The following is a 12,734-nucleotide window of genomic DNA, read 5'->3' as shown; positions in this document are numbered from 1 at the left end:
AAACATAGAATGATCTCCAAGCTCTATACATGTTGTTCTGGGAACCAGAAGTTGGACCCTCCATTTGATGCAGTTTATTCTGGCCAGGAAGAGCCACAAATCAACAGCTCCTACAGCCTCTGGAGCCTCAGCAGATTCCTTCCCACCCCATTACTACCACATTCTGGCTCCATGGCCTCTCTTTTGGACTAGACTCCCTCTCTTCCCAGACCACACCCTACAGAACCCTGGATTCTATTCCTAAAAGATCCTTCTATAACACAGATCTAACCTTCCTCATTTGAAAACCCTACACACCTAGAATAAAGAGCAGGCTGCTTATTGTGGCATTCACCATTCACAGATCCTCAGGATTCACCTAACCTTGCTTCTACCTTCCACCTCCCCAAACCCTGCAGTGTTGGGGTACCTGGAACATCCTGAACCACTTTCACGTCCCTGAACCTAACACTCTTCAGCCCCTCTGCCTTTGCATATGCACATCCCTCTGGACACCCTACTGACTGGCTCACTCCATCAGCAAGCCTTCCCTATTTTGTACTGCCTCAGTCATGGTTCCATGCTCTGGAGCCCATTGATGTCCCATCAGTGTTCCTCAGCCCCAAGAGACCTCCCAGCAGCCAAGCCCCAGAAGTCACAATTTGCTTTCTTCCCAGAGGTGGGTCTGTGAGCCATTTTGGCAGCCCTCCCAACTAGGAGGTAGGAAGTCTGCAAGGAAGGAACCCTTGTGCATAGGAACCTGCTATGCTGGGCAGGGACAAAGGAGGCTGGCTCTGGAGGTAGATGTCAGGGTTCCCATACCAAGTTCTAAGACTTATCAGCTCTGTGACCCTGGGCAAGCTCCTTATCACACGGTGTTTTACTCTTGTCATCTATACAGAAGATTAATAAACACGAACTAACTCTCAGGTAGAGGCCTCCATGAAATAGTGCAATGTAGAACATGCTGGATGTAGTGAATGCTCAAAAACACGGTCATTATTATCACAACACCCATGTTGGCCAAGCACCATACCAGGTGCTCCTATGTCCTGGCACATTTGATCTACACCTCAAACAGCAAGGCAGGGACATTAGCAGGTTCTATGCCACAAAGGCAACAAGACACTGAGGAAGACAGCTATCTGCCTCTGCCCCTTCCCCACCATGGCTCAGCCCTCTCCCATTCTCCTGGGGAGTGACAGAGCACAGGAGGTAGCATGAGGGGGCTGCAGACCTGGGCTGCACAAGGCCCAGTCTGGGGTGCTCACAAGCACCTCCATGACAGAGGAGCTGCCAACAGCCATGGGTGAATGTATGGTGCAGAACTGGGGACTTGCTCCAGCCCAACCTGTTGACTAATCCAAGGCAAAGGGTACTTGCGGAGCTTTCTCGTGCTCACTACACTCCCCTAGTGCAGGTGGAAAGGAAGGAATCCCCACTTTTTGAGGTCTTCCTACATGCCAGGTGAATAGAGAGCTAGGGGCTTTGGTTTCACATTCATGCCCACCAACTCCAGCCAGGTGCTATTACCCAGGTTATATGTGCATCCAAGAAGAGGTCAGGGTTGGCAGAATGGGACACACAGACAGCACCTCATCCCCATGTGCACCACCCTGTTGCCTCTCACTACAGAGGATGAGGCTGAATACCTGGGCAAAGTCAATGTAGAAGCACAACCTCCCTGGATTAGACATTGGATTCTGAAGCTTCACCCCAACCATCTCTGCTTAAATCTGTTTACACACAGGTTGTATAAACAATCCCCACAGCTTCACACACTGGTCCTGAGATCATCCTCAGGAGTCTTTTTGGACCAGAGCTGCTGATTCTATACTTCTCATCACTGGAACCTAATCCATTTTTTCTGCAGCACTTCAGGTGTCCCAGTGTTAAAACCAACCAACCTTAACTGGTCCCAAGTCTCTTTTAACTTCTGCCCAAAATTCATGGTAGTCAAACACCTTGAAAGAACACTCTGCCTTATGCAAGCCCTCATCTCCTGCTTCCATTGGCTCTTGGCTTCCCTCCAAATTTTCTCCAGGATCACTTTCCAATCCCATGGTCTCCCTAGGCTCCTGTCCTTCATTCTTAGCCATGATCTTAAGAGATTACTGGAAATCTCCCTTAACACTCCAGGGATTTTCCTACTTCTCTCCATCTTCTTCCTCCCACCTCAGAAACATGGTCCTCCCTCAAGCCTTGACCTGAGGCATCACCGCCTTGTCCTATCTTAAATCCAGTCCTGTGGATCTATTTCTTCAGTTCCCTCCTTCCTGTTTTGGTCGCATTGGGGTTTCATCTTGAAATACCCCTCCCAAACAGAGCCTAAAAGTGCTCAACTGCCCAGATGGCTATTGAGGGAGTTTCCCAAAAGCTTGAAGGGTATGGACAAGTGGTGCAGAAAAATTGTTGCCTGTGGCTTCTCCTCCCACTTGGAACTGCCATCCCCACCTCTAACTCAGTTCCTTGCCAGATGATAACTAAGAGGTGTCTTCTTTTGTCTCTCCCTCCTCCCCTCCACCAAAGGTGACAAACCACTGGCCCACATCACATTTTGTCTGGCCTGCCTTTTTTTTTTTTTTTTTTTAAGTTTCAATGAGCTGCTATCATTTAAAAATCAGGAGATTTCACTTAAGAATCCAGCTTTCTGGTTTCTTTTGAAAAGTCACGTGGTGAGAGCAGGCCCCCCCATTCCTGCATGGTGATAAGCAACTGGTGCTCCTTTCTGTGGGGCTTGTGCTCTGGTTTCTGAAGTTCTAAGCCTCCCAATCACAGCTGCTGCCTCTATCAGCAGTATGGCTTCTAAACTGTATCTCTGCATGAGGCAGCTGAGTGGGAAGGAACAAAAGTGAGGGTGATTCAAGGTTGTCCTGTCAGCCCTCCCCCACTGCCTGCAGGCCTCAGCCTGTAAAGGAAGGCAGAGTGGGACAAGCAGGAAGGCTGGGTGGACAGTTCCAGTCAGGAGCCACTTTCCAGCCTCTCTCTGATCACTGTTTATTGCCAGTAGTGTCCCAGGAACAGCTCAAGCCTGCCTCTGGAGGCCGGGCAGCTGCAAACACAGGTCATTCCATATCCTCCGGGAGCTGGATCCAAGGCCTGAGGTTTTCTTCTGAGCCTAAGGAGCAGTGGGGCCTGTAGGCAAGGGCTTCCTTACTATCTCGCCAACTCAGCCGAATGTACACCAGGGAGTGGCAGCCTTGTCACAGTCCAACATGATGTTGAGAACAGTACAGGGGGCCCCGCCCACAGACAGGGCCGTGCGGGAATCCACTTGATACCTCACAGTGTTCAGGCCTCCCTCCCGGTCCACCTTGAATTGTTCCTAGGAAGGAAAGCGAAGGGCATGAACTCAGGGCTTCATGGTGTTGGCTATGTACTCATCTCATACAACCTTGTGATTAAGGTCCTGGGATCCCCACTAAAAGAAGAGGATCCCAAAACTCAGGGAAGTGAAGTCTCCTGCCCAAGGATGTACCCCCCAGTAAGCAGGAGAGCAGATACTTCTCTGTTGGACAAATACATCATATTCCTCCAAGAGAAGTGACTGTGTGAGGGACAGGGATTCTGGCACCTTCAGCTAAGCCTATCCCATCCCCAGTCTCCACAGACCCTGAAATCTGGTGCCTTGGTGCTCAGGGTGCACATGGCAGCCACCAGAGCAGACAGTGCACAAGCAGAATGCCCATCGACTGACCTGGGCCAAGCAGAGAAGGACGGGGCCATTTGGGCCCAAGGAGGACTTGGTGAAATGATCAGGCCTGTTGGTTCCCTGTTATACCACCTATCCATCCCTGATAAGGAGACCTGCCAGCACCTGTTTTTGAGCTGCAATGCGCTTCTGGTCCCTCTTCCGCCAGGCTGGGTCATGCAGATGGCGAAATGTCTTATACCCAGTTGTGATTCCTGAGGGGCGGAAAAGCTAAGGAAACCAAAGGAAGTGGGGGTCAGGCCACCTTTCTTGGAGCCTCAGCCCTCACCACTTGCTCCACTGCTTGCCCAGAGGCCACAGGCAGGGGCTCAGATTCTCATCCTGTTGCAGAAGAGACTGAGGTCCAGAGGGCAAAGGACTGGTTAGATGACCACTGAAGTCAGGGTCAAATCAGGGATCAGAACCAAGGAGGCAACCTCTAAACCCCCAAAACTCTACAGAAAGAGAAGGCAACTTCAGGGCAGCCATAAGGCTGAGGTGGCAGGGTCCTGGGAGGAGCCTTACCTGGAGCCCAGCTCCTTTGATGCGCCGGTAGAATTCGTCATCCTCACGGCCCCAGCCCCAAAAGCGGTTGGACATTCCGTTGCACTGACACAGAGACAGGCAGCATCTGTCACATGCCCCCTCCTCCCAGGGGTGCACTTCGGTCTCCTATCACTCGGGAGAACCCAGCCTGAGCTGGACAAGCCAGGTTCTCCTTTCCTCCTCTTCCTCCCCAGCTGTTCTGAGTAAACACCAGGTACTATAGGTCCCTCAACCTCTGCAATGCTGAGGGGCAAAAGGGAGGGGTCAGCACGCCCCATCCCTCTTCTCTGTTATGATGGGGTCTTGAACTTGTGTATGATGATTCGTATCTCAGAAATGTCTGACTGGCCACAGGGACCTCTGTGGAGGACAAAAGTGCCAACTGCTACTGATTTCTGCTGTCCCCTCATACTCTCATTTCTCCTGAAGTGGCTCTGACCTGATCTCTGTGTGTGTGTGAGAGAGGGACAGTTGGGCTCTATGACACCTATTTTTTGCACTTGGCTCAAAGCAGGCTTTCATCATGGCTTGAAGAGAAGAGCAGGGCCTAAGTCACTCAGTTCTTTTCAACCACCTGTCCCCCTAAGCCCCAGTAACTGACACAGGAATGGACCAATCAAGTCAGAGCAACTCAGTTCTGGGACTCATGTCTGTACTGGGGAAAAAGAGGCTCCATCTCCCACCAGACGAGGACCAAGTTATACAGTTGGAGCTACAACAAGTTCCTTGCAGACCCACACATCTGAAAACAAACCTAATGCAGGGCAAGTACAGCTGGGAGATGGAAGGAGAAATGAGTCCCAGTGACGATGGCTGAGAGGTTGGCAAGGTATACCTGAAGCCAGACCTTTCCCCACCCCCACTTTCAATTTTAAGGGGCCAGCAATCCTAGTTTTCTGCAACCAGCTAGCATCAGGGATTCTGTAGTTGCAGCAGGGCCCTCCCAAGCTCACTCCTGTTCCTCTCTCATGTCCCTGGCTGCTGCTGGGTCCCCTGCTAGGTCAGGCAGGATTTGATCTGCTGAGCCCCAGGAGGGCTGCTCCATCCTGCCAACTGCCTCCACCCAGGGCTGGGGGAGCTCCCCAACTCTAAGCAGAGGAGGCTGGGCTGAGCCTCACCAACTGGTAGTGTTGCTTGGAGAGCAGCAGGATGCCACCCACGTAGGTCTTGTAGTGGTAGAGCGGGTGGAGCTCCGGGGAGGCCACGTGGAAGGGCCCAGCCTCAGGGAAACCATAGTCCAGCTCCTCGTTGAGGGGGAGCAGGTCCACATCATGCATAGCAATGTAATCCGTGCTGTTGCTGCTCTCCAGGAAGCCCACATTGATGAGTGCTGCTCGGTTGAACCTGTGCAGGGTGGTTGAGGCTGGGTGGGGGGCAGCAAGTTTATTCACTACCTGGCTCTGTCCCTACCCCTACCTGACAGCTGCTTCTCCATCAGTCCCTGGGGTGCCTCTGCTGCTCCCAGCCCAGCACTAACTCCGCTGCATGGGGCTGCCTCTCCACTCACCACACAAGTGTTTACTACGCACCTACTATGTGCTCAAAGCTGTTCAAAACTTCACTGGAACCCCAGAACCACCAAAAACAAAAACAAAAACAATCCTGCGTTGGAACATACAGCATGAGAAAACAAAACAGAGCACTGCTCTCAAGTAGCCAATAGGAGGAAACAAACACGTAAATGTATATCAAGGCAGAGGGCAGTAAGAGCCTTGGGGAAACTGAGCAGGGTGAAGAGGGTGAAACCTGCTGGGGGCAGGAGCAGCTGTTCTCTTAGACAAGATGTCCAGGAGGGATAGAGTGACAGGGCAACATTTGAGTAGAAACCTGAAGGCCTGAGGGAATGAGCCAAACAGAAGACAGCACAACTGCCAAGGCCTAAACCCAAGCCCAAAGCAGACACCCATGTAGCTGGACAGAATGAAGGGGGTTGGGGAGATAAGTCAGGTGGCAATGGGGCTGACTGAACAGTGCCCAAAGGCCACTGAAGGACTGGAGCATTGATGCTGGGTGAGATGGGGAGCTGTTAGAGGGCTTGGAGCAGAACTTTGAGGGGCTCCGACTTATGTTTTTGCAATATCACTAGCTGATGTGTTGAGAAGAGACTGAAGGGTAGGCATGCAAGCAGGATACCAGTTAGGATACAAGAGTTGATGGTGGCCTAGCTCAAGGAGGCAGTAGTAGACATTGAGAGTGGGCAGATTCTAGATGTACTCTGCTGATGGATTTGATGTTGTCTTACAAAGAGAAAGCAGGTGAGGATGACTCCAAGGCTTTTTGGCTTAAACAGCTAGATCATGGAATTTGCATTCTCTGAAATGGGAAGAAGGCAAGGGAAGCAGGTCTGGGTTTGGCAATCAGGAATTCAGCTGTGATCATGTAAGTTTAAGCTGCCTCTGAGACCACCGAATGGAGAGGTCACACAGGTGGCAGAATGTGTAAGTCTGGAGTTCAGAAGAAGGGTCTGGAGTCAGGGCTGGGAATACAGACTTGGGAGTCAGCAGGGATTCAATGCCACAAGATGGGATGGGATCCCCAGGGAGAGACTGTAGCTAGAAAAGGGTAAGTGGCCAAGCACTGAGCCCCAAGGAACACTGATGATGGGAGATCAGATAGAGAATTGGCAAAGGAGATTAGCAGGACTGGCCAATAGGGATGGAGAACCAGAGAGCTGTCTCAGAAGTAAAGTAGAGGCATTTCAAGAAGGAAAAAATAATCAACAAGACGCAGGCCTGTCATGAACAAAGTGGAGTTCATCAGTGATCTCAATGAGAGCTGTTACGTGGCCATTTTGAAGGTCTAAGTAGAGTAGGTTCAAGGGAAAATGAGGGAAGAGAAAGGGAAGGAGCAAAGAAGTGGGGTGATAGCTGTGGAGATGTAGGATGGAGTTTTTTCCTTCTTTTGTTTTTTTAGAGGGGAGCTGTTTTAGTGTTTATGCTGATGTGAATCCCTAAAAGAGGGGAAAAGACGTTTATGCAAGGGAGGAGGGAGCCAACTGCTAAGCGCTGTCCTTGAGTGGGAGAGGGGTCCAATGCTACAGAAGGAGTCAGTTCCAGAGAAGGCTGGGATGTCATCTCTAGTAACCAGCAGGAAGCTGGGAGGCAAATGGAAGTGGTGGAAACTGAGGAGAACGCCCTCCTCCAAGTGGTTCCATCTCCCCACATTAGAGGCAAAGTCATCAGTAGAGAATGAAGACAAGGCAGGAGTAAGGACAGGTGGTTTAGAAGGCTGCCTTGGACAGACTGAAGGAATGCGAGACTTTCAGCAGGACCAGGGTCTTCTTGGGTCCAGGCTCATCATCAGGGAGTCAAGCAGCATGACTGTGCTGCTGCTGCTTAGGGAGCAGGAGGTTATGGGTGGATGACAGACAGTGATCTCTTTTTTTTTTTTTTTTCAGTATTGAGGGTTGAGCCCAGGGCTTTGCACTTGCTAGGCAGGTACTCGGTTACCATTTGAGCCATGCTGCCAGCCCCCAGTGAGGGAATGATTTTAATGGTGGACCATGGACTCCAGGTTGGATGAAGACAATGGACAGACAAGAAGGGTGGGCAGTGAACCCAGACTCATGGTCTAGGAAGGTCCAGGAATCACTGAGGTCCATCTTCCAGCAGTTGTAAGTTGGAGGGAAATGAGGCAGGGTTTGGAGTGTGAGAGGCTTGGATGGGGGTCACAGAGGGGAGCAGTTTGGGGTAAAGACTACACTAGACTAGACTATGGGCCCTCCCTTTCCCTAATTCCCCTAGCCAGTCACCAGTAAGTCCTGTCTGTACTTCTACACCCTTCTATCATTCTGACCAAGCCTCTGTCAGCTCCAGTGGCTGCAGTGACCACCTAACTAGTGCCCCTGAGTCTGCCTTTGTCCTAGTATAATTTAATCCGCATAAAGCAGAGCTCTTTCTATAATGGAAAGAAGATCAGGGGCCACCCCACAGATTCCCACCATACTCTACCACCTCCCACCCTCTGACCCTACCCACTGTGGCCTCTCTCAGGCCTGAGCCTGCCAAGTTGGGTGCTGGGTCAGTAGGTGGTCCCTACCTAAAATGATCCACCTGATTGAGCACGTAGATGTGGTGCTGGATCTTCTTCCTGCTCAGAAAGTGGTGCATATGGGGCACAAAGACCAGGAGCTCCTCAAAGCGTTCACGGAAGGGCACCAGCACTGCCAGGCGGTGGGGGCCCCATGATGCATCTTCTTCCCAGTGCTCAGGAGGTGGCTCTGGGAGGCAGGCCCGCGGTGGACCTAGGGTCTCTTGCCCTTGTCCCCTGGCTTCCCGGTTCACATCACCAGAGCAGCTGAGCTGCAGCCAGAGTAGGGAGAAGAAGCCCAGTAAGAGACAGGCAACGAAGAGATGGAAGATGGAGCATTTCCGGGGGAGGCCACCAGGCAGCAACCTGGACCTGGGACAAGAGCAGGTATGGTGTGTCAGAATGGTAGGGCCAAGCTGGGGCCCTCTGACAGACCCCTTCTCTGGCCTCCCCACACATTCAGCACATGTGACTGGTCCACCCCAAGCACCTGGGAATTAGTGCAGAAGCAACTTTAATGTTTTTGCTCATGCTACTACAACACATCAGAATCCTGTTTACCTCTCTAGTTCCAACCCATGCCACCCATCTGTGGGGGGCTCTTTGACCACTCCCCATGACATAGCTGCCTCAGTTCCTTGATGCTCTTTTACATTCTGTGAGTGAAATTATGATCTACACAGAGAGGAAGTCGAGGCTTCTTGTCTCTTGTGCTTGCCCCTCCCCAGAAGGTGGCTTCGATGTCTTGAGTCAGTGGTAGAAGCCCCATCTTAGAGTAATGCAACCCACTGCGTTCCAAACTTGCTCCCTAGAGGATTCATCCCAGAAGAAGCATTGGCTTCATCCTGCCTCTCGGGCTGATCAGAAAGCCCCCAAAAGAGGGGTGTATGTTGGCATGAGTTCCAGATGAAATGACGAATATTTACTTAGAGAAGATCAGACCTGCCCCCAAAATAATGCAAAGCCCAAATGGACAGTGGCAGCTTACTGGAGGAGTCTCAAACCTTCAGTTCAAGAAGTAGCCCATGAGGCAAGAGATGAGAGACAGAAGAGGGAAAGAAAGACAAGGGCTTGGTGCAGTACGCTGGCTCATTTCAGAAGCTGGACAAACTGCTAAATGTCTCAGATACTGTGATAATGCTGGGAGTTAGCCCTTTAGGTTACTAAGAATAAGAAAACAGGTAGAGGGATGGGCATGGTGGTACACACCTATAATCTCAGCACTTGGGAGGCTGAGGATGAGTTCCAGGCCAGCCGTTACATAGTGAGAACTTATTTCAAAAAATAAAACAAAGAAACAGGTGGAATCCACCCTAACCCTTTGCTCCTCCTCTGGAAGTTCCAGAGGATGCTAGGAAAGGATCTGAGAAATCTTTAATTCCATCCCACAAATAATCTACAGAGGAATCTACAACCTTTAAGTCAGTTCTTGTAGACTACCTCTTAAATCATCCTGTAATCTTCCTCACCCATCTGGTCCTTGCCCTGCTCAGACCCCTTCAATAGCACAGAAGATCTTTCTCTGTTTACAAGATAAAAGCTGAACTCCTTGGCCTGCCTGTCAAAGCCCTCCCTCTGTGACTTAATCAGATAGATCTCTTATCAGTTACTTACCTTTCACTCACCCTGGTAACACAGGACTCTCCATTTGCCACATCCTTCCTGTTGCACACACCCCCACCCCCACACACACCCCCCACCTCCACTCCCCCCCCCCACAGCCCCCCACCTCCACTCCCCACCCCACCCCCCAGTCTGTTTCTTCTGCCTGACATACCCTTCTTTATTTTTATCTGCCTAGAAATCCCCTGCTGGCCAATGTCCTGGCCAGCATTGTCCGTCCTTTGTGTTCCCATGGCATCTGGTACTTCTCTCTTTGAAGGACTTGCTTGTGATGACCCAGGTGAACTTGCTTGTCAAGACCATGTCAGACTCATATCTATGACCCCAGACCAGGTCAGACAGCAGAGGGCTTGCTAAGTGAGTTAATGGGTTAAAGCAGACCAGGCAGGCATGCTTTAAGTCATTCAGTAGAGCCAGACCAATGCCTACCTTTCTCTAGAGACACAACTGCCAACCTGGAAGCCAAAAGCCATGAAGCCAGATCCAGGACCCACATACAGCTGGAGATAGCCCAGTAGGACACCTCACAGGACTTCTGACTTACCCCCTATTGCCTTGTGGTGGTTTCCACTGGGGAGGAGCAAAGCCAAGACCTGCAAGTGGCTTGGGAAGGCTGGAACCTCTACAGATTCTCTCTCGCACTCTGGGCTCTTTTAAGGGGTAGGATGAAGACTGGGAAGATGGACATAGAGTAATATCCCTCCTTTGGAGGAAGAAGCAGTGACCATTATGGCACAGAATTGGCATTTCATGCATTTTCTGTGCTGTTTCTTCCTTCCAGCCAGGATTAAATCCCAATGGACACTCTCACCTTGTGCTCTAAAGGCCAAAACCACTGAGAAGTGAGTTGAGCCTCATCCCAGTACTTCAGGGCAGTGGACACTGTGGACAGCTGCTCCTGGTGCCACCTGGCGGCTGACTCCAGACTGCAGTCCCAGTGGCTCCCAGGCTCAGGCTCAGGCTCAGGGCCGGCTCTGAGGGGCAATCTAGATGAGGCTTTGTCTCCATTAATCACTGCCCAGAGCTAATAAGAGGTGGCTTCAGACCCACACAGGCTGGCTCCAGAGTCAGCATTCAATTACTATGCTAGCCTGCATTTGTTGCATTGATCTTTGTGCTCCTATGTCAAAAGCACAGAATGGACATGAGTGCATTTTTGAGAACACAATTACAGAAAAGGATCAGGAAATGGAAATAATCCTCTATTCCCTTTCCTTTCTTCTCTCATGTAACTATTAGAGGTACAAGGTTTCAATACTCAGCTGGATACAGCACCTCAGGAGTACAAAGATAACTAGAAGAGGACTGTTACCTCCTCTGGGCCAGCCACAGTGCCAAGGGTTTTATGTAATGAGCTCCTTTAATCTTTAAACAGCTCTTTGGAGTAGATAGTATGATCCCCATTTCAGAGATGGAAGAGTGAGGTTAAAAAACAAAAGTGAAGCTTGTAATCCTTGCTACTCAGGAGGCAGAGACTGCAAAGCTAACAGTTCCCTGGGGGCAAAAAGTTCAGAGACCCCCCCCCATCTCAACCAATAAAAAACTGGGTATGATGGCATGCACACCTGTCATCCTAGCTACACAGGAAGCATAAATAGGATTGCAGTCCAGGCTGGCCAGGGCATAAATACCAGACCCTATTCGAAAAATAACTAAAGGGGAAAGGGCTTGGGCGCATGACTCAAGTGGTAGCAAGTGCAAGGCCCTGAATTCAAACCGCAGTACCACACACACACAAAAAAAAATCTGTTTCTGGTCACCTGGCTATTAAACAAGATTCTTGCCTAGACCTGACTCCATGGTCCATGTCTTGTTATATACGCTCATTTCAACACCAAGTCTGAAAAAAACATCAAAGGAAAGAGCTCTCTTCACTAAATTCCAGAATCTTATGGCACCTAACAAACTTAAGCATAAAAGGAATCAGATGTTACTCACTGGGTGAAGATCCACTACCATGTGTTTCAGGGGAAAAAGTTTGGACCTCCAAAGTTCTTCTAGATTTGAGTGATAGCCCTGTCCCCCAAATCTTAGCGGAGAAGTAACTTCCCTCATCCTGCTTCCAGGAGAAACATCCCTTCATCAGGACTGGCTCACACCTAACACACGCAACAGGCCCCAGGCAAGTACAGCAGCCCAGGAAATGAACAAATGGGTGTGTGGAGGACAAGCCAGACAGTGGCCAACCAGGCAGAGCATAAGGAGCTTCTGTCTGCTGTGCTCTTCTGGGCCAGCGGCAAAGTATGGAGAAGCATGAAGGAAAGGAACAGGGTCTGAGGCTACGTAGATATGACGGGGAAGGCAGAGACCAGAGAAAAGGAATAAAGGCCCATAGAGACCAGAGAAAGACAAAGGTAAGAGATCGACTGCAAAAGGTCAACGGAGTCCTAGACCCGCACGAACACAAAAGAGACATGCGCCAGTAGAGAAAAACAGACACACAAAAAAGATGAGAGATTAGCAAAGAGACACAGAAACACAAAGGGAGGAAACGGAGAAAGAGGGAGAGACCAGAGATAAAGGCTCGCGCGGAGTGAGCCTGGTGTAGACGGACAGCTCCCATAGAGAGCGCCAGTGAACCACGGGGACAGCCACAAGCCCTCGGAGAGATCCGCAAAGAAGCAAATGAGACAACCTCGGCCTTCGAGATCCTGTGGCGGCCCAGAAAGGAGCAGCGTCCGAGAGGACAGGGCCCCGGCCGCCGCCGCTCACCTGCCATCCTCCCAGGGCAGCTGTGCCGCTTTCCTCCGGGAGGGGAACATCGTCCTGGGGGACGGCGGCGCATGGGGCTCCCTGCCCCGCCGACCCGGCCTTCGGGGCCTACGCGGCGTCTCCGCCCCCTCCCGCCACGCCCCCCTGGTCCGCC

General features: G+C 51.0%; 1 protein-coding gene across 3 annotated transcripts; it reads right to left on the bottom strand.

The window, feature by feature from the left end:
- Positions 1–2,962: 2,962 nt before the first annotated feature.
- Positions 2,963–12,734, bottom strand: B4galt7 (beta-1,4-galactosyltransferase 7). 3 transcript variants are annotated; one of them, XM_074058780.1, is made up of 6 exons: positions 12,581–12,734; positions 8,255–8,617; positions 5,335–5,560; positions 4,196–4,342; positions 3,797–3,901; positions 2,963–3,304 (listed from the first exon to the last, which is right to left on the bottom strand). In XM_074058780.1, exons 1-6 carry the CDS (start codon positions 12,628–12,630, stop codon positions 3,149–3,151), a joined length of 1,047 nt encoding a protein of 348 aa, XP_073914881.1. In that variant the 5' UTR covers positions 12,631–12,734; the 3' UTR covers positions 2,963–3,148. The 3 variants fall into 3 exon arrangements, 2 of the variants coding, with proteins under 2 accessions (XP_073914881.1, XP_020018343.2); XM_020162754.2 differs by having other exon boundaries at positions 4,196–4,279; XR_012442903.1 differs by having other exon boundaries at positions 3,167–3,304; positions 3,677–3,901.

Source organism: Castor canadensis, chromosome 16 (genome assembly GCF_047511655.1).
Source record: "Castor canadensis chromosome 16, mCasCan1.hap1v2, whole genome shotgun sequence".
Lineage (NCBI taxonomy): Eukaryota > Metazoa > Chordata > Mammalia > Rodentia > Castoridae > Castor > Castor canadensis.
Note: the sequence above shows the minus strand (reverse complement) of the source record. Positions and strands in the feature narration are given on the sequence as shown.